This window comes from Anarrhichthys ocellatus, unplaced genomic scaffold, assembly GCF_004355925.1.
Source record: "Anarrhichthys ocellatus isolate YVR2014 unplaced genomic scaffold, GSC_Weel_1.0 scaffold5, whole genome shotgun sequence".
Classification (NCBI taxonomy): Eukaryota; Metazoa; Chordata; class Actinopteri; order Perciformes; family Anarhichadidae; genus Anarrhichthys; species Anarrhichthys ocellatus.
In genome coordinates, this window is record NW_022280035.1 from 2,080,710 (window position 1) to 2,102,320 (window position 21,611).

Sequence of the window (21,611 nt, forward strand, 5' to 3'; positions counted from 1 at the left end):
GATAAGAGCCTAGAGGGGGCCGTCTGCTTCTAATCAGAACACACACATGTTTCGATTACGTCTCCACATCCCTTTACACCTATCCCAGTCTACCCCCCCTACCCCCCCACTCCCCCATCCCAGTCTAGAGACCTCCTCAGAGTGCTGCTATCACTGGAGGCGCTATCATTCCTAGTGTGGGACATCTGTCTCCTCCCGGAGGCAATGCAGTGACACACACTCGCATACTGTACAGCGGAGGTGTTCCAGTTTAGCTAGTTTATCACTCAGATGTTTGTGGTCCACGTACAAAAAAACAACCTAAAGCCCCAAAACTCTAGTTTATACTCGGATATAGAGATGTGTGTTTCAGAAAATGACATAATCGCGGCCTGTGAGTCGTGCGCGAAGGCTGCATGAGGAGTCGCTGGCCTTTGGTTGCGCGTTTGCAATTTCTTGTAACCAGGCGAGTCTTCACTGCAGAGCTTCTCAGACGTCTGTCTAAAGTAGTTCACTGATAAGGTCTAAAAAACAAATCAACATTTGAGCAAATATTTAACCAGCCAACTCAAACTGTTTACGGGAAAGTCAACCTTCTGTTTCATTTTAATGCTTTTGATACTTGACTTGTCCCTTTACAGGGCTTGTACAAAGGCAATAAAGTAGGCCATGAATATGAGATATGAGTTTACAGGTAATTACAATTCCTCCCCGGCATTGTTGATGTTGGTTGGCGTTTTGCTAGTTACACTCGTTGCTGTTTTTTAATTGTTCACTCTACATTTTGTTTGTACGCCCGCCGGCATTTCGGAGAATTTTGAAACGAACAGTAAGTTCAGCACAAATGCCTTTATGCAAAGGCAAAGGCGGAACGCATTGGCTGAAATGCAATCTGGGAACCCACTGGCTGTCGTCTGGTGATGATTTAGCTTTTTATTGGTTTAAAATCAGTTTGTGAACTGGATACATGTGAAACAATCTGGCCGTACTCGTCGTCCCTCAACTCCATCTCGCTGATCGGACTGTAAACAATGAGCAGCGCACAGAAAAGGAAGTCTTGGCCCTGATATCCGCCGGCTACACAGGAACCCCAGAAATATAACCCTTTGCCCTTTAGAGATTGACATTGAGGTGGAGGCAGCTCAGGAAACACAAAGTAAGGCTGTAGCAGCGAACCCCCGCCCTCCGACCCCAAAAAAATAGTCTTGAATGAATGGTGCAAGGGTGCGTGGCCTATTATTGCATGTAAGTTCAACTTTTTATTTGTAAGAAGAATAATGTGTTTTTTCTTCTTTTACATGTTGATTTAGTCTTTTCATGGGATTTGTTGAAATGATAGAATAAAATCTAGAATATTTTATAATTTAACCTGAAGAGGAATATCTGCAGCTTTAATGCTCGCCACAAGTCACTGCAAATAACAGCTTCTAAAGGGGGCATGAATTTAACCTTTTTATTGTTGAACAAATCGAGTCTACAAGCTGCTGATGGACCTACCCGCTAATATGTCCTCACTTAGCTGGTGTAAAACTCAAAACGGTGCTCACAGTGATAGAATTACAGGAGGCAGCACTCACACACACTGAGTGTTTATAGAGAAGTGCTTTTCTTTTTTCATCTCAGCAGCTTTGGTCCAGTTCGCCCTCCTGACTCGCTGTGTTGCAACTGTGGAATGAATGTGTCTGCTGCTGTGACTAATCATTACTTCCTTTTATTAGCACTAAACTCCGATGCCTCAAACAGTTCAGCCTCTCAAAATGGGGCCACATATTCAACTTTTGAAAAGCCTGTATTTACAGCATGGGAACAGGTCAGAGGGAGATACGGGGGACTGATCCTTGTTTCTCAACTCTTTCCATGTATGTGTGTCCATCTATGACAGATGTGTGAGCTGCCTGAGCACCAGGTGGAAGTGCTACTGGGACCCCGACAACCACCTCTGTGTCTCCAGTAAAGACGAGTCAAAGCCCAACGTGCTGGAGGTGAGCAATCCTCCTTTTTATCTCTTTAATCCACAAACCACACAGACGCCTGCAGGGGTCTCATAATATTAACATCCCACTAGTCCAACATAATCCAGACTCAGCAGTCCAACAACTCCTTGTGTGCTGTAATGATCTGGGTCCAGACGGGTTGAGCAAAAGCAGCCATGTGGTAATTCAGTTTGAGGTTACAAGTGTCCCAACCACAGTATGTTGAAATCCGCTATAAAAGCTCAAGAGGTTTTGGTTTAACAGACTCCTTACAGGAGTGAAGTGCCATTTTAAAGCTCCTCTAAAGTTTGTTTTGATATCCCAGCATGTGGAAAAATAGATTCATTGTTTCCCTATTTTTGTAGGGAATTATTATTAAATGCCTTGTAGAGATAAATCTATACTTACATTTCCAGCTTCGGTTTTACACATTGTATTCCCTCATGTTAAGTAGGTGACTGTACAAAGAGGTTATGTAGATGTATGTTTGGCAACGCGAAGCCCCACGAGGGTGCAAACTACTCTGACATGCAAGCAAATCAAATTGTTTTGGCACGAGCGCACGAAGAAAAGGCCATAAAACTGGGAAAATTATCCGAAACTACAGTAGCCTCACTGAAACCAATTAAAGCTCCCCGGTGTGTTCCTGACAACTTTTAAGATTAAGTCAGCCATCATATTATTCCCGTCCCCTTTGGGTTTTTTTTTTATTGCCGAGCCAGATCTGCAGGGCCTCTGCATGAGGAGGCGTCCTCCCAGCACACTGGTCCCAGTTAGAGGGGTGAGGATGTGACTCACAGTGCTCTGGTCAGCTACTGGTCAAGTGGTCTTGCTTCTAGTGTTTTATTGCAGTGACTGTTTAATGTTCCGCTTTATATCACAAGACCCCCTTGACAAAGAGAAAGAGCTCCATTTGTTTAAACAAGTGAAGCAGGAAAGTAATCGCTGGATTTTTCGAAGCAAATGTAATAAATCCCGTTTCAGATGTACAAAAACAAACAAGCACAAGAGGCCTACGGCTTTCGGTTCGTAAAATTTTAGTTTTTTTTTTTTTAAAGCATGTAAAAAAGCTCGATGAGGTCTTTGTAATGTGGCTCATAAAGAGATGAGGAGGTGGGCTTTCCTGTTCTGGGTCTGTTATTCTAATCCCTCATCGTCTCTATTTGAAGCTATTGTTGTTTCCCTCAGAGCGAGACTTTACCCTCTCATTTCCTCCTCCTTCCAGATAAACAGGACAGGTATTTTGGGTTTGCGGATGTGTGCAGGGGAGCCATTGTTTTCTTTAACTCCTATATGTCACTTCCTGCCCGAACATCCCATCTCTCCACAGAACACCGTTTCCTGTCCCAGCCTGGTTGCCTCAGACGTTCCTCCGTCGCCGTCAGAAATGGCCCAGGACTTCACCTTGTCCCTCAGCAACATCCAGGAGGTACGCCAGACAACCTCCAGCTACGGAAGCAGGACTTGGCCTGTGTCCAATATGCATGTTGTGAAAATGATTGGAATAACACAGAAGCATACGGTGTGTTTGCTTCAAGCCGAGTTTAAACACAGATGGATATTTGTGCGCTTGCTGTTTTCAATGAATGAGAAAACAGAGCTTGGGTGATCTCCCCGTTTGCCAGACAGAGATGAAAATGAAGAATGAGCGAGTATCTTTATGCTTATGTTGCTCTGGGCTCAGCTGTGTGGGCTCTCCACGCCTCTGGTGTCTAACTGTGACTAGCTGAGTTGTGTCCTCGTCAGCACAGTGTACAATATGCAGTCGGTCTGAGGCAGCACACGCGGCAGGAGCTTTATTTCACTCGTGTTCAATTTAAATTCGGCGAGTCCTTTTTTTTTTTTTTTTTTTTTTTTTAAACTCCCATTCTCATTCTTAATCCATGCTGAGCGAGTCAGGCGCTGATCCTGCATCACTGATAAGGACACAAAACAGATTCCAGTGCTGACTAGTTGCCAGGCGCGGTCAGTCAGACGCCTAACACGGGCCGGCCTTTAGAGCCCTCTCCCCAGTGTGTTGCCATGGTGACAGACACTGAGTCACATCAAAATCCACACACACACACACACACACACACACACACACTTCCTAAGGGCAGCCTGGATGTGACTGGATGTTTATGTTACTACTATTTTATTATGATTGTATCTATAAATGCATGCTTGAATAATCTCTGGGATTTGTGGTGAATTTTGGTTTGGCTCCCACACTTTGTTTTGGGGATGAACATAATATAAATAGTTTAGACTTAACTGTGATAAACAGTCAAACCAAAAAACATGTAGCAACAAGCTTGCAAGTGTTGGGCCAAATCCCCATATAAGTCATTTTAGTATCTTAATAACGCCTTTATTAAATAACCACATGGTAAGGCCTATTCTGTTGGAATCAAATACTTGACAAATGATGAGTATTTTCTCATTTGATTGATTACTTTAGTGCAGAATGAACACAAGCGTTTCAAGTGAAATTACAAAAAAAAAGGAAATATTTCCAGCTATGCACTGACTGTGTTTACATGCATGCAGAGTAATCCCATTAAGAAACAGTTTGATCAGATTTTCAGAGAAGTTTGAGTAAATATGTGCTCGTTGTTATTAATTAAAGACAACGATGTCCTGATATGTGTTCAGCATTACACGGTTCCAGTAGTTTTAGTTCTCAGACTGAACATAAATCCAGGAAACTTTTCAGTGTGTTGAAGTTTTCCAGAAGCCAAAAAAAAAAAAAAAAGCTTCTCTGGTGTCACAAAGTACAGAGAAATAGTCCTGGAGAGGGCGATAGAAAATAGACCAATTATAAACTGGCGGGATTCGCAGACAAATGATTTCTTCCACTTTGAGTAATGACCTCTTACTGCTCTTACCTATCGTAGCTTATTTATGGTCTTACCTTCACACATCTTGGCTCAGAGAAACTCATTCAACTCATGTTTTTATCAAGAGTGAATTCATATTCATTACTCTGGCTCCCAGATGACTTGCAGAGATGTGGGAGTCCAGATGTTTATGAATATGAATTTTGAATGGATTGCATCTTTCCCTGGCAGGGACAATTTTGCGGGGTTATTCCAGTTCCCCGGTTACACCGACTCAATTGTTACCAGACACGTTTGAGAGAGCTCTTTTTGGGTTATCTCATTCTCAGAACAGCGTGATATCACAGTTTGCTCGCTAGTTATTGCTGAAATACTGCACATTGTTTTAAATAAGTGCTTTTTCACGACAGGGGGAGGACCTGGAGTGTGACTTTGGGACAGAGCAGCGATATGAGGCCACGTGGCTGAACAGCTCGACTGTCAAGTGCAGCGGAGTAACAGTAAGTACAGACAACAACCTTCAGTAAACAACTAACGAGTCCATTTACCCAAGTCAGAATGAAAATCAGTGAAGCTGAAGCTCAGTTACTGTGCACTTACTGGTTCAGTGTGTTCATTATTGTTCGATTTAAGCCTTGTTTGTAACTTGTTTTTATTGCAATTATTATAAACCCTCGTTTAAAAGTGGACTAAGAACCCATTATTATCTAGAGGGAGTGAATGCATGTGTACCTTTCTGTCCGTGTAGCTGTCCACTAACCAGAGGAGCCAGGTTTACCACCTCAACCTGAGGAGAGGACGCTTTAGTGGACAGCCGGAGGGTGTCTTTGTGGACAGCCCTCAGCCCATGAGAGGTGAGACATTGTTGTGCAGACATGCAAATTAAAAACAACAGATGAGAAATACAGTTTCCATTAGCTACGCTTCAGCTCTTCGCTCGGCTCTCCTGTATTTGAGCGTAATTAGAAACCGGCAAAAACAAGGAAAAAAATCTGACATAGCGTGCCACTGTTGCTCCCAGAATGCATTTCACCTGTGCACAAATGTTTTTTTGTGATGAGGCTGGTGGATTTAATTAAACCTGGAGGAACCGCTTACAGGGACAAACAGCGTTAGACTGGCTTTGGCTTGCAATAATAGTAGTTTGTGTATTACAACACATAATTTGCCAACTAGTAATTTACTACACTATCATATTCCGCGACCATCTAATTACACATAATGATTATAGAACACAAGGAGCTGCAATTTAAGGTGTTATCGATGCAATGCGTACAAGTGTCCGTATGTGTTGTTGCAAATGCAGTTTGAGCTCCATGACAACAGGGAGATGATGGAAAGTGGCTCTCATGTTGTTCAAACTTGGCATAAAAGCCGATCCTTGCCGATCCCGGTCCCAGATGTGCTGTTCACATTCCATGTGTCTAGCATGTGAACAACAGCCCTGGGCCGCAGCCAGACACTCTGCACTGTTAAGGACATGATGGCGGCTTCATAACATGCAGAATCATCAAATTTTAAAAACACATGCGGGCATACACACACACACACACTGACACACACCTACACACCCACACACACATTGCAATATGAGCACAAATGCATGCACAGACGCACATGCAGTGATACAAATGGGATTTCTCACTGGGAGGCACATTGGAACATGAACATAATCATCTGTTTCTCGCTGGCTTTGTTCTCTTCCACTCCTCTTTTTTTTCCTGGTTTATTTTTATAGCCCTGCATATATCATCCTGCAAATGCTTATGTTGTTATTCAACAAGCAGCCCATATGGTTCACATACAGTCAGCTATAAAAGAATGTTAGGAGTCTACAGTACAGTTAAGGCCACGGTTCAAGGATTCTGTATTAGTATAATAATTGCCTCCCTGTCTCGCCCCCCTACCTCCCTTCTCCTTCTAGTGGAGGTGTACAACTGTGGAGTGGGCAGCTCAGACTGCTCCCAGTGCTGGGGCCGCGAGGATCAGGGCCACCTCTGCGGCTGGTGTGAAAACAGCTGCAGGCCGAGGGATGACTGTCAGCCGATCGTGGATCAATGCCCGCCTCCTGAGATCCACAAGGTGAGCTCGCAGGTTAAACACGAACGCGGGCTACAGACGCTTGCATAAATCCTCCCAAAAAGCCCCGCCTCCTTTACCGTAGCCCCCAGGCTCTGTTTTCCATCCATAAAATGGTGAATCATGGGGTCACTCACATGGTGACCCCCTCCGTGCCCTGTCGGTCCAGCATCAGCTGCCGAGGGAGTGTTTGAATAGAGTCTCATTAAAGCGGTTCACTCGGTAATAACACTAACACTTACTCAGCCACTGCCCTCGGGGGACGCGGCGGAGTCGATCTGCAATCACTCAGAAGGGCATGGGAACACCTTCAGCCCTGTGAAACTACAGTATGTGTGTAAACTGTGTGGATTGGGTCATGAGAGTTACTATATGTGCAGAGCTCTTTGTGTAGAAAACCACAAAAGAAAGCAAATAAGAACCAGGATGGGTTTTGTGATTTGTTGACCACAATAAGAGCAAAAACCACACTGACCACAAGGAGTGTTCATCTCACAGAGTGCGGTCTCGTCGAAATGTTCATCCCCATTAGCGGCAGGACCGATTCTGTAAACCGTTTATGGAGCTCATTTGCATGATCGTAGTCATTTGTTTTGTTCCCAGCTGTAATGGGGGTGTGTTTGGAGCCGTCCTCCGAGCCTTTTTCTGCCACCACCAGAACCCTTATATCAGCACAGCAACCGCAGGCGGTCATGGGAAGCACGGCTCACATGATACTCAGTCGGCTTGAACTTCCTGTAGATAAAAACCTGATCGGCCCAGGAGAATAAGCAGGCAAAACAAAGCAGACAGACACACACACACACACTCTCTTTCTCACACACACAAATATACTGCACACAAATAGGCCATATTGAAGCATTCACGATTATCCCTCATTCTTTGTAGTTGTCAGCATACTGTGACTAACAGGAGGCTCTGTGAGAGTCCAACTTATGTAGACTTCTTACGTGACTGAAGTTAGCCGGGCTGAGATGGAGAATGCGTGGGTAGACCATTGTTGCATTTCTCTCTCTCTCTCTCTCTCTCTCTCTCTCTCTCTCTCTCTCTCTCTCACACACACACTCACACTCACACACACACACAATGGCTGTCTCAGGAGAGAGGATACTGGGGGCTGTGGTTTTGCGGGGTGTGTGATGCAACGCTTTTGGCAGCCATGTTTTCCCAGAGAATCCACAGGGGTTTGAGCCCCGAGTACTCCGGCTTAAGGAGGATAAGATCAGGCTCTCCCTAAACATTCTCACACACATATATATATATACCGCAGCAGCTCTTTGTCAAATAGACCTTGTGATTGCGCGTACAGCGAACGTAATGAAGTGTGTTTTTCTTGCTCTGCTTTGTCACATGCAATTTTCTATTGCAAGCACCAAAATACAAGTAATATGGAGGATTTCATTATTCCTTAAACTTTGCCACATACCACCTAATTGTGAAAAATGCGCTCTATTCAGCCCGGTGACGTAAGACAATAGAGACATTTATCATCTCTGCAGGCCCTTTATTCTCTTGTTATGTGTGGGCTGGTCCACTTTTAACCCCCCAAAAAAATTGATTAGAGGTACCAAAACAGGAACTACCAAACTTAGTTCATCCCCGACATGAAAAGAATCAGAGAACAGACGGATCTGGGTGAGACATAAACGGTTTTGGAGAGAGGATGGAGAAGGGTACAGCATATAGCGAGGGGCCTTTTCCTGTTTTTGTCCTCGTGTCCTCTTTGATTAGAGTGATGTAGAGGAGCTGAGGAGTGAGGAAGATGAAAGCTCCGACCTCACGGAATATAACAAAAAGAAAAACATATGGATTTTATCAGTTAGGGCGTTTAACTGGAACAGGTTGGCCGTATCTGCTCGTACAATACATTTAGAATATTTTTGAATTCAAGGGTGTGGAACACAACATTCCTTGTTGGGTGTTTTTTTTTTCTTCTTCTTCTTTGCAGCGACACATTCACACCCTGTGATCTCCCTGGACGCCTGGCAGAGTTTGAGCTGTAAATCAAGACTTGTAAGAGGTGTAAATGAACAGCATGCCAGCTGATGTTGATGTCGATGCTCAACGGCACCGCAGAGACACATTAGCTGCTATAAGACTCATGGTGATGATGATAAGTAGCTCTGCTTACTGCGGAGCTCTGGGTGCTTTTAGTTTGTCTGCCGTGCTTCAGTGTGTGCGCATATGTGCTCACACGTACATTTATGGTGTGTTTGTGCGTTAACATCTGTATGAAGGAATGTGTTTTTGTCAAAGGAAGTTTATATATATGTATGTAAGTCAGGACAGGGAGCACTTGATATCCAAAAGCTAAATATAACCACAAAAACATTTCCCGTGGTGTAGATCCCACAGAAATACTCCAAGTAATGGCTTGGCTTGTTTTTATACTTGCTGTTTTAATATTAAGATAAACACACTCTTTCTTTACTTAACTGCCTCCCTCTTTTAGCTGGGAAATATAAGGTTTATTTATCTGCGCTGTCACTCTTGCGGGCTTCAAATAATCTGTATGCAGCGGCAAGCCTTGTCCCCTCACCTAGACCAAACAGAAGAGCTGTTTTCATTCTGAGGCTCAGTTTGTGATAGAGCCGGAGCCTGGGCTAATAACACAGAGGGGTCACACTGACCTCGGCTCGGGGGGGGTCAGTCGGAAAAGCATGCACGCAGCTGGGCTTGCTGCGCTACAGTGGCAAAATAAGAGTTGATTGCAGCTGCCTGGGCGTTCGGAGATGCTATCTCTTGAAGCTGCGTCTCCGAGGTGATTGGAGAGGTGACTGTCCCTGCTCTTCTTTTCCTTTTCCACGGCATCTCGAAAGTAAAGTTAAAAGAGCAAAAGGCACAGGACGAAATGATGCGTGAGAGCGTGCCTCTGAACAACGGCAGAAGAAATGGGACTGAGGAATTTGACAGAGCAGACACGGGAAAACAGATGAAAGGGAATAGCACTGTGCATTAATTTCCCCCCCCCCCCAGCTTTGCTCTCTCTCACCACCACCACCATCAGCATTCACTCTCCTCTCGACACTCAGTTTCCTAAATTGCCTCCCCACTCATCCACCTTTCTGCTGTGCTCTCCACCTCGCCTCTCCAGCCCTTTCTCTCTCGCTCTGCCTGTCTCTTCTGGGATGTGAAGGGGGCTCTTAGGTGGCTCTTTATTTGCATGTGCTGTAGAGGATTAGAGGCTGAAGAGTCTCAGACAGGCACAGTTAAGAGTCTTCTTTGTTTGTGTGTGTGTGTCTGTGTGTGTGTACTCAAACCGTGTGTCTATTCTATTAGATCTCAGTCTTTAGCAGAATAACACTTGTCCTTATCTCTCCGTGTGCCACCCTTCATGTCCAAAGCATCTGCATTCTCTTAATTCTCTGTCACGTTCATTATCACCCGTCATTAGGGAGGTAATCTACTTATGAGCTCTAATTTATTGTGCATATTACGGGGTTTTCACAGGATTTTCTCCCCCCCACCCTGTTCATTGTATTCACTTTGTGTTTTGTCAGATCTTCCCCCTGAGGGGTCCGGTGGAAGGAGGCACCCTGCTGACAGTGCAAGGCAGGAACCTGGGTAGGAGGTCTGGAGCTGTAAAGGTCTCTATTGGAGATGGGGCGTGCACTCTCCTGCCTGAGCTCTACACTGTCTCTCTAGAGTAAGTGCTCTATAATATGGCTGTGTTATGATTCACAAATGTGCATGTATTAGCTGTTTTCAACTGTTCTTTAAGTGTTTGCTCAAGCTAATCAATATACATTTTATATCATCTGCATTGTCAGAATGGCACCGTCGTGCAGTGGTTAGTACTGTCACCTCACAGCAAGAAGTTTCAGGGTTTGATCCCCCAACCTCGGCCTTTCTATGTGGAGTTTGCATGTTCTCCCTGTGTTGGAGTGGGCTTCCTCCAGGGCTTCGGTTTCTGCCCCCACGGCCGCTAAGGAATGGCATCCGACACAACACCTATGCCAAATCATAACATCAGATTTCCATTATTCGAGGGTTAGCAATAGATAATGGTGGCGACTCCTACCTGGAACAGCCGAGAGAAGAAGAAGAAGAAGAAGACTGTCAGAATGACAAGATGGACGAAATCAGAGCATGTCCTATACATTAACATCATTTATATTTAATACCCTGATAAAATAAGCAGCTGTGCTACAATTAGGACTGGTGAGATGATAGCTAACAATTATAACAATTACTCATTGTCATCGTATCCTGACATGCTGTCAGGCGGATAAGTGGCCCGGTGGACGGCAGGCAGAGATGGAGATCAAGCGATGGAAATATTTGTCACAGTTGGTAAACCTCAAGGGAATCCTGACTTGGACTGTACGTGTCAACCCTGAACACTGTGTGAAACCTGAAGCTCAGACCACACGGTGCAGTGAGAGTTCTACCTGGCTTATTACATTTAATTGACAGACCGGACGGCCTTATCTGCTAAGAAAAGCATGAAATAAATGAAGTTTAAAAAGTCTGGGAACCACTGTAAAATCTTGAATCTTGAAAACCTGTAATACCGCTGTTACACACACCACCCGTTTTAAACATCAAAGTCTTGTTTACTGGTCTCGGGGAGTGCTACTGCTTATATGAAGCCTTTTGTGGCTCCAGAGGGAGATTACGAGTTTGAAAATGAAAAAAACTCTGGGGGGGGGGAGTAAGGAAGTAGTGAGCTTACCAGAGCTCTGGTCGCTCCTCAGCTGTGCTTCGGGCGAACAGCTCGAGGCAGTATTAGCCGCTGCAGTTAACTCGCGCCCACAACGGACGCAAAAACACTTTGCATTGCGTTAAGGTGGAACCTTTTCACTGTCTTCTGCTGGCAAACAACAGAAAAATACCAAGAAGCTGCTGTGTGGTGGGACGCCCTACCTACAGGGTAAAAGAACCCACAACTAAGTGTTATCTTTATTCAGCTAGCATTTTATCTGTGGTTATTGTATGTAGATATGATGTGTTTTCTCTTGCACATGTAACGGGTAACGGTTGTACACACCTGGCACAGTTTGGATTTGGGCTGTTTTTTTGTTTTTTGTTTTTAATTCGGCCGGTTTTTTGGGTAGGAAACTGTAAATCTGATCCAGCAACACTGGCTTTTAGAGTATATCACGTTCTGTCTCTATAACACACCCGAATCTCCAAACGAACTGTCAGGGGTTGAGTTGCATTGTGGGTAATGGATTTACAAGAAAGATGAATGGATGTAATGAAAAAAGATATCCTCTATCCGATATCTCTGGCAACAAATAAGTGGGACAGAATTGTAAACTTTCTGTTATTGATCACCCACAGAGTGGTATGTGATCCGTAACTTACGGTACAAATGAAGCCCATTCAGAGCCAATGATCCAATTTTGTAGTTGAAAAGCTCTCATTTAAAGAAAACCCCAGTTGAACCACATTTAAATGAGTTATTAAACTCAGATCACCATCACAGATCATTACCCTCCTACACATCAACCTTCACTGCATGGTTTAGTATTCGTGTGTTCACGGGGGCTAATTTTCACGAATATCATTATGCATCGGCGTCCCTCCGTAGCTCAGGGACCATCACACTGTCACCATGGAGACAGCAGGACCCCGCTTTGACACCGGCGCACCAGAACTCTACAGTTACATCCAAACTTCCATTCAGTATCTGTAATGTTCCTTGAATGGAACTGTTTATCTGGTCTCGCTCCGCTGGAGCCAATCATTGTATTAAGACCGGTTCGAGGGTGACCCGCGGGTCTTACCTGTCACTCCAGCTGCCTGACACATTCCCCCGAAACCGCACATTTCCTGAAAACAGCGAATCGCATTTCACTCCAGGGGTGTTCTCGTCTCGTGTCGTCATTTTCCTCCGTGGCTCCTGCGGGCTGCTTGTTATGACAGCAGAGCATATCCTCGTTGCTGGAAGTGGCACTGACAAATCATAACACGTCAGTGCATCTGACAATGTCAGCACATTTGCAGGCACACACACGTACATCTTTACTTTTTTATCCTTGTAGGGACCTCCCTTTTATCTAATTATATGATCCTGTCTTATCTCCTTCACTTAAAGGCTTTACATTTAATCTTATCTTATTATAAACCCTATTTAAAATAAAAACGTCAACCTATTCATACCACATCCCTAAATCCACTTGAAGATGTGAGGACTGTATAGAATGACTGTGTTTTACAAAAATATCCTCATTCAGACGTTCTGAAATTCGAACTGGCTCTTGCAGAAATGCCATATACTCACTGACACACGGCACATGTGACCTCATTTACCAGGGCTGTTGAGACAGGTGCCTGCTCGTGTGCTGGGAGGTGAAAGTTCACAGCTGTGTGCCACAAGGAAAATGTGCAGCGCAGGAGAGCCTGCGCTCCACTCGCGTCGGTGTCAACATTTTAATTGATGGCACAGTCAGTCGAGGCACACCTCATTTACTGGAGCACTTCTCTAGATTCTTGACTCGGGCCCTCCGTGCTGCCCTCGCTATCATTTTCATATGAGCCTTGAGTGGCCCTCGCCCTTTTTCTTTTTTAGCTGCACCTCAGACGACACTCACACCCGAACACTCACAGACATGATTGTTGGTGATCCTCGTCATCCACTCGAGGGAAATGATCGGAGACGTCTCCAAAATATCGGCCTCTGAAAACCATAATATCACCGCAGTGGGGCGGCTCTGGAATGTGGAGCAGGGGTCATCTGGGCTCTGTCTGCTCGGGGAGTGTGCACGTCCTTTGACTGGGATCACACTGCATCAACATCACACACACACACACAACAGGACATCTGCAAATGCCTTAAAGAGCAAGGAATTCAATTCAGGCCTCTGAATGTAATATAAGTCTTAAATGTAATTTGCAAGTCTTTTTATATGTTTTTGTGTCTGATCGCGAGCTGTTAGGAGACGTTACTCACCTAGAAAATATATAAATCGGGAAAGTAATTTTCAGGAGAATTGTTGATGAAAAGAACTGCCCTAACTGCAGGGAAGTACTGACTCCAAGGCTGTAGCGTCCCTACTGGGTTTCCATCGTACTTTAATACTTTGGCCGATTGTAAAACAGCATTCTTTGTGGTTTTCAAAATGTCTGACAAAGTCTTGAATTTAACTTTAACAACCCTGACAAACCCAGTGTATGTGTACTGTTTAAATGCTACAGGCCGCATTCATCACACCTTCTGTGCTCCCCAAGATGCACTGGTTCTTTTCCCCACAGAATAATCCTCAGCATTATCGTTCAGTAGCAGATATCATATGATGTCATGTTAAGAGTTTGATGCTCAGCCTGAATCCAGTTCGGCCTGGAGCGGTCCGACATGTTCCGGCTGATTCGGGCTCTCTTCTTTCCCTCAGGCTTGAATCTGTGAATAGTCATGCTTCATGTTATCTGGCCTTTCTTTTTTTTCTCCCCTCCTTAAATCAGAGCCTGTGAAATGATGCATTCTCTTCAAACAGGTGCGCTTGTAACCCACACTACTCGTAACTGACAGGAGTGTAATTCTAGTGTAATGACGTTCTTTACCTGATGCTCCTTTAATTAATGAGCACAAATGTAGACATCGCTATCGACAGATGGCTGCTACTGCAGGTTATTTTAGATTATTATTTTTTTAACCGCTATTCAGGCTTATGGAGAAAATCCATGTTTTAATTGGGCTCATTAAATGCCACAGTGGTTTGGGTTTGGGTTTAAAACACAGCATTTGTTTCAGCCTGACATTTAAAAACACGCTCGGACGCAGCTTTCTGAGCCAGCCCTGGTCTCAGACCCGACAGCCTGACCCCAGCCGAGCCCCAATCTGTCCAGCCAAGCCTCGTCTCATCCTGCCAGGCCCTCCTACGTAAAACACCACTCCTCCGCTTATGTAAAATTCCCCACAATTCCTCTGTCAATCACCCGATCACTCGCTGAGAATTTACAACCACTGTAGCACGAGGCACCTGACTAAATAAACCGACAGGGTGTCAAGCTGGAAGAGGATCATGTGAGGTGATAAAGGTCGTGTGTCCCTCCCCCCCCCGGTATCCCATTGAGGCCCCAGAACAGTAGATCCCTGTGCCTCGGTATACCACCGTGTCATTAATATAAGACGTCCCTGTAGAGCGTGCACTGATGACACAAAGGTTTAATCACAGCCAGAAGGCGAGAGAACAAGCCTCAGCAGCCCCTTAATCTCCACTGTGGTTAAACACATCTGGTCTGAGGAGCTTTGAACCTTACATCTTCTAATATACGATATCTCAAGGCTTTATTGGATTCCATATGTAAATGTGGTCTGATGAATTAGTTCATAACCACAATTCTCCAAGATTAATTATGTGCCTTTGTTTGGCTGTCAAGATCAAGATCTCTTTCTTCATCTTCATATTGGTTCCCCTCGCTTGCAATTTGAGTCTTTTTCTTAAATGAGTTTATTAGATAAAAATTATAAGATGTTCTTTTGAGTGTTCATATCCAATATCATCCGTTTTTTTATGAACTGATCTCTGATTATAATGTTTTGACACTCTTTTTAAATCCCCCAGGCTGGTGTGTGTCACTGGACGGTCTGCACACGAGAGGACAGATATGGTCCAAGTGGATGTGGATCAGAGCGGGATGGGGACGTCAAGGGAGAGCTTCTCATACTTAGTGAGTATATCCTCCACTTATTTACTCTCCTGCTGATCTTTTGCTCTCTGTTCTGGCCGCCTCTCCCTCTGCATTCTTCTTCTTCTGCGCTCTCTTGTTCCTTGCTCCCCACTGGGAGAGCCTTCTCGAGTGTGTCTGTTGAGCGTTAACAGATGCGTTTTATGATTCTGAGGAATTCTGAGGAGTGTGTGGGAATCTTCAAACGTCCATCTGAGCTAGCAACTGAGCACCATTGTCATTCTTCACTCGCTGCCAGCAAAAACAAATATGGCGATTGTTGGAATGTCCCTTCGCTGTGAATTCATCACTGGGTCGAGGCGAGCCAGCCAGCATTGTGCTAATTGACCTCAACCCACACAGTTTCCCATTGGATTTGGAGTATTCAGTCAGTGGAAATACCCATGTAAACCCTTTGTTTCTTTTTGTTTATAGACAAAGAGTTGTTTAATAATTCAGTGCTGGAACGGTCTATCATTTCAGCAGCTTCTAAGAGCAGCTCTGCCTGCAAGTGATCCCACAGAGAAATTACCAGGATCCTGTTGATACGCGAGGATGAAGAAAAATCCAGGACAACAAAGAATTACGCCGTGCTGTTGTGGGAACTCCTCCCGGGTTCTGGTTATCCCTTTCTGAGAGACGCTCGGTGTGAGAGGGGTTAATAACTGATGGGTGTTAAAGGGGAAGATGTGGGTGAAAATGGAAAACAGTTTTGGAGACAGGAAATGTGCTTCTGCTGCATCTCCTTCCTCGAGCCTTTAGACGGAAACATCTGCCTCCTTGTACCAGCTCTGACACACAAACACACAATAGGTCTCCTCCAGCCGTGGACACAGAGGAAGTGAGTCCTGTCAGTGAGGATAAGAGGTTTCCCTGGAGGCGAGGTTCACGGCGGGGATAGAAAGTTCGGAAAGAGGGGGAGAATGCTGATGCTGGTAGCTGCAGAGCTGGACAGGGATATTCATCTTCGCCCCCAGGAACATTTGTGTGTGTGTGCATGTCTTTGCATGTGCATATGTGACAGCGTGTGCATGCATGAAGATTATTGCCTCTTAGTATAGCTGTCCTGCAAGCTTGAGCCCAAAGGCCTGTTGGCTTCGGCAGCACGTTAACATATTGCAGCGTGGGCTGTCTTCACAGTTTCCTTCACTAATTTACTGTTGTAGTCAGCAGCTGTCTCAGCCAATCTCTAAAGACAAGATATTTGAATCTCAAAAGGGCGAGAAAAGATTTCATTCGGGTGTCAAGAAAAGCATCATAGATCACAAAACACAGTTTGAGTAAGCCCGTCTTTTCCAGTGACAGAAGCTGTCAGATGTCGAGTGATCAATCCGACGTGTTGTCGTCTTTGCTCAGGTCCCAAAGCTGCTGTCACTGGAGCCGAGGAAGGGCTCTCGTGCTGGAGGAACCATAGTCATCATCAGCGGGGAACACCTGGACATTGGCTCTCAGGTCAGAGTCAAAGTCAACAACACGCTGGAGTGTGCCATCACAGAGTGAGTACTGCTTATTTTAGAGTGCTTGTAGTCCTCCGCACTGGCGACGGCCGTGGTCGGAGGTTTTTTGTTTTAGGCTTATCCGAGCGTCCGTTCATTCGTTCTTGTGAACGCAATATATCAGGAACGCCTGGAGGGAATCTCTTCAAATTTGGCACAAACGTCCACCTGAACTGAAGGATGAAGAGATTAGAATGTTGACCTCACAAAACATGTTTCCGACCACAACTCAATAATTCATATGCTAATTATGATAACTTAACACAAATGTCTAATAGGATGAAACAATGAGGTGATGACATTTTGGACAGACGTGGATGTAAATGCCAACATGACTTAGGTTAGCAGAGGCGTTCAACCACGAGGCGATACTTGTAGTTAAGTCTGAGAGGCAGGTCCAGGTCAAGTCTGTCAGAGTCTCTTAATACTGACACGGGATTGTGTCATTTAATAGTGCTGCAAATGCATAGAACTGATGATCAAGGCCACGCAAGACCTGCATGAAGCTGTCTTCTGTTTGGAGCGGAGGCCTTTTACCGGGTCAACATTTGAGAATTGAAAGTGTTTTGTTTTCAAATCTCAACTAAGAACCATGCCATCTTTGTTAAGAACAAATCAAGTCTCAAGTCCTCTGTTTTTTTTTTTTTTTTTTTATATAAGTCCAACTCAAAACCAAAACCAAACATTTTTTGATGTTGTGCAGTCATAATGTTTACTTCTGTTTTTCTTTTCTTTAGGAAAACAGATGAAACCATTTTGTGCACCATGCCTCCAGCCTTGCAGGCACTCACTGACTCAGTGGCAGTGTGTGTGGAGTTTGAAAACCTTCCCTGTCAAAGTGCAGAGCTTAGCGCCACCTACACCTACGAGAAGAACCCCACCATCAGCTTCATCCACCCCAAGAAGAGCTACCTCAGGTGGGTAGACTGCTTTACATATCACGAGTATTAAAGCCAAGACTTAAACATCTGGAGCTGGAGGACTTTGTGATTCCCCTCCTCGAGTCACTGACATAAGTCATTACTGTAATGTCGTCCTGATGTGCAGCATTTTCTCCCTTTTGTGTTCTAAATAGCACAGCATGCGTTTGACAGCATAGCGGCATGTCTTTGATGACGTGTGTGCGGATTTGCACTGCAGTCGAACTGTTTTACATTATTATCCGGTCCCCTGTTTCTCTCTTGTTTTGTTGCAGTGTCCCAAAAGTATTTGCATACCAGTATGAATTTGACACATTTTTTTGTTTCATGGCTGAGACGTGACTCTCTGTCCGTGTCTGTGTGTGTGTGTGTTTGTGTTGCAGTGGTGGCAGGACCATCACAGTGACGGGCCAGGGTTTTGATCTGGTGCAGAGCGTCACCATGGAGGTGCTGGAAATTGGAGAAAAAGTGAGTAATCAGCTGAATTGTTTCCTTTTTTTATTTGATGAAACTCTGTGGGAACTCATAATTAAGAAGAACAAAAACTATTAATGTGTCATGAAGTCATCACGCCTCTAACAAATCTAAACTCACAAGACTAGTTTCACATTTTGGGACACAAATGAATAGAAATCTTTTCGTATAACTCTCAAGAAAGCAAATTTATGCGGATTCACCCATAATGTCAAACAATTTCTTTAAGAGACATATACAAATCCACGGTTTAAGGTGAATTCTGAGGCAGGTTTATCGGGTCATTAACCATCTGATAGGTGAATGGAAAAGGCATGACATGCGTGCACAAACAATGAAAGAAGTGAGAATATTAATATAAGTAGTATCATCATTCAGGAGACTCTTGTACTGCATTGTGTACTAACAAGACATGCAAAACAGAGGCTCACAAATTCAACACACACAAAGCAAATAAAATGAGCGATAACTATGTTAAATAGAAATATGGACTAAAGACAAGATTATGCTGCATTGTTACAAGATTATGCTGCATTGTTAGACACTAAAAAACATCCATGTCAGAGGCACAAAACATAAAAGCATGCAGAGTATGTGAAATATATAAATCAGTCAGACACAGCTCAACAACAATAAAATAAATGCATGCAGGTAGATGAGGGTCGACTGGCAGACAGACAACAGGAAGTTCAGCACGGACAGATTGAGGACAGTAAGTTGCAGTTACATTCTAGTGCTGATAGAGCTGGGTACTAACTGACCATTTCTTTAATTGAGCTTTAAATGATGTTTGTAGTTCTCTAATGGTCACTGGGATGGAGTTTCATTCTAGTGCAGCTTGTACAGAAAATGCAGACTTTTCTTTAGCACCTGTCAAGTTAGCATAAGGCTAAACCAGAAGTTCTCCGGCTCTGCCTGTCGGAAGCCTCTGGTGCGCATTTATTTACAAAGTGTTTCACAAATTATTTTCTTACAACGGGGAATTATCTGTCCAATCAGATGTCTCCTCCGTTTTCAACCAATCACACATGAATGCGCCTCCACGAGAGTATATGTTACGTCATACGCAGGTAGGGAACAGGTTTGAAGGGAATCTCCTGGAAACAGGCTCAGGTAGCTATCTTCGGAGAAATGGTTTAAAACGTCTAACTTCTGCACCTCAGACAAGTGTTGAAATAACTAAAAGAGGGAAGATAAGTCTGTAGGTATCCCCACAACAATCCAAACAAAGCAATAAAGCAACTGGACTGAAGTTTACACCCACAATGTTGAAGGAAAGGCCATCATCTAGCTAGCTAACAAACGTTTTGCGTTAGCTACTCTAGCTAACGTTAGCCAACGTTCGCTAAGCGCTGGAGAGACTGGTAGTGCTGACACACTTCACTCAGCTGTCGTATTATATATATAATAAGTTATCAAAATAATACAGGCTGGTCATTTCTCCTCTGACAAAATAGTCAGCTGAGCGGAGTGCGTTTTAACGTTTGTTTGTACACAGCGTTAGCGAACGTTGGCTAACGTTAGCTTAGCTAATATTTGTTTGTTTGCGAGGATAACGTGTTTGGCAGCTGAATGAGTCAGCGGTATTCTGTGTGTAACTTTCTGGCAGTCATGGCAAACATATCACAAATATGACCTGGCTGACAAACACATTGCTTCATCCCTTACATAGATAGATAGTTACTTTATTAATCCCGCAAGGGGACATTTTTTCGCCACAGCAGCAATTATGGTACAAATATTAAATATTAAATGCAAATGTCAAATGCACGATATATACAATAGTAAATTAACTAACTAAACAGTGGTGCAAAGATTTTCTAACCAACAACAAACAAACAGAGTAACGGTGTTATAGTTTTGTGATTGATTTGGCCAGAGGTGATTTATTGCAGTGGGCAGGAATGTTCTCCTGTATCTGTCCTTGGGACAGCGGAGCTGGATGAGTCTGTCCCTGCAGTAGGTGGTGGAGAGGGTGGTCCGGGTTATCCAATATGGATAATAGTTTCTTCAGTGTCCTCCTCTCCACCACCTTTTCCAGAGTGTCCAGTTTGCAGCCAATGATGGAGCCGGCCTTCTTAACCAGTTTGTTAAGTCTGTTGGTGTCTCCGGCTCCAATGCTGCTCCCCGAGCTGACGACGGCGAAGTACAGTGTGCTGAAGCTGGTGTGCACAAGTCAAAAATGCTCAAAAATGCTTAAGTCAAATCATTCAAATTTGGTTTGGTGGTTTAAAAACACATTTTTTCTGTGGTGTGAAAAATTCAGAAAACATTTATTTTTGCTTTACCCAGACTTTAAGCTACTTTGTCTTCTCTGGTTCTTCTCCAGCACTGCACAGTGGTCTCCTCCTTCACGATCACCTGCCCATCCCCGGCGTCCAGCCAGTCCCAGCAGACCTCAGTGCAGTTTATATTAAATGGAATCCTCTACACTGGAGACAGACCCTTTGATGGCGAGGTGGAGGAAGAGGAGGAGGAGCCACATAAAGGTCACTTCTTGTTGGAGTACGTGGAGGACCCTCAGTTCTTCACTGCCAGCAAGGAGAAGCTGATTAAGCACCACCCGGGAGAGCCACTGACACTCGTCATCAACGTGAGTGACACTGCTGAGACAGGAAGTTCAGATTAGTGCTTCACTGTTACGTTGGTTTCCTGATAAGTCGAGCGAATGTTCACCTTATATTAGAAAATGTATGTTTTCGAGTCAATGCTGTCCACCTCTCATTGGATGGGATGTTGTTTTATTGATTGCATACACCGTACGATACACTGTGTGGTTCAATACGACAGTGCAGCAATTGGTTGCAATAGCACTAGGGTTGTATCATAAATGAAATAAGAATTCAATTTGCAAGTCAAATCGTAATCCTTTTAATTCACTTAACTATTTAGGGAAGATAAGATAATAATTTATTAGTCCTCTGCCAATATCCAATAATATTTCAACAATATTTCCAACCAACTGACAATGCCATCCATAGAGCTGCTAACACGGCTAGTAATCTGACGAAAACACTGATTAGCCTACCTTAAGATACTATCAGTAGAAAACACTGACTATTGACAACCTCAAAAACATATTAATATTCAACATAGAACAACTGGTGTATTCTCTAAAGGTTTGCTGCAAACTGACTGTGAGCAGCAAACAAGGCAGAGCGTTCCTTTATTCATATTCACGTAAACCAGAGGCACATAGAGCACATCAAAGGCCCCCTCCGCTGAGACGTGTTGATTTCAGTTGGGGGGCCTGAGGAG

At 44.1% G+C, this 21,611-nt stretch overlaps 1 protein-coding gene across 1 annotated transcript in view; it reads left to right on the forward strand.

Annotated features, from left to right (window-relative positions):
- The window catches only part of plxnd1 (plexin D1), a 60,600-nt gene that overhangs the window by 18,575 nt on the left and 20,414 nt on the right, over positions 1 to 21,611 (forward strand). The window contains exons 8-18 of the mRNA XM_031844773.1: positions 1,862 to 1,961; positions 3,283 to 3,381; positions 5,182 to 5,271; positions 5,520 to 5,625; positions 6,696 to 6,853; positions 10,351 to 10,496; positions 15,361 to 15,466; positions 16,820 to 16,959; positions 17,697 to 17,876; positions 18,263 to 18,347; positions 20,683 to 20,946. Coding sequence (XP_031700633.1) covers positions 1,862 to 1,961; positions 3,283 to 3,381; positions 5,182 to 5,271; positions 5,520 to 5,625; positions 6,696 to 6,853; positions 10,351 to 10,496; positions 15,361 to 15,466; positions 16,820 to 16,959; positions 17,697 to 17,876; positions 18,263 to 18,347; positions 20,683 to 20,946 — 1,474 coding nt within the window. The remainder of the gene's footprint in view (positions 1 to 1,861; positions 1,962 to 3,282; positions 3,382 to 5,181; positions 5,272 to 5,519; positions 5,626 to 6,695; positions 6,854 to 10,350; positions 10,497 to 15,360; positions 15,467 to 16,819; positions 16,960 to 17,696; positions 17,877 to 18,262; positions 18,348 to 20,682; positions 20,947 to 21,611) is intronic.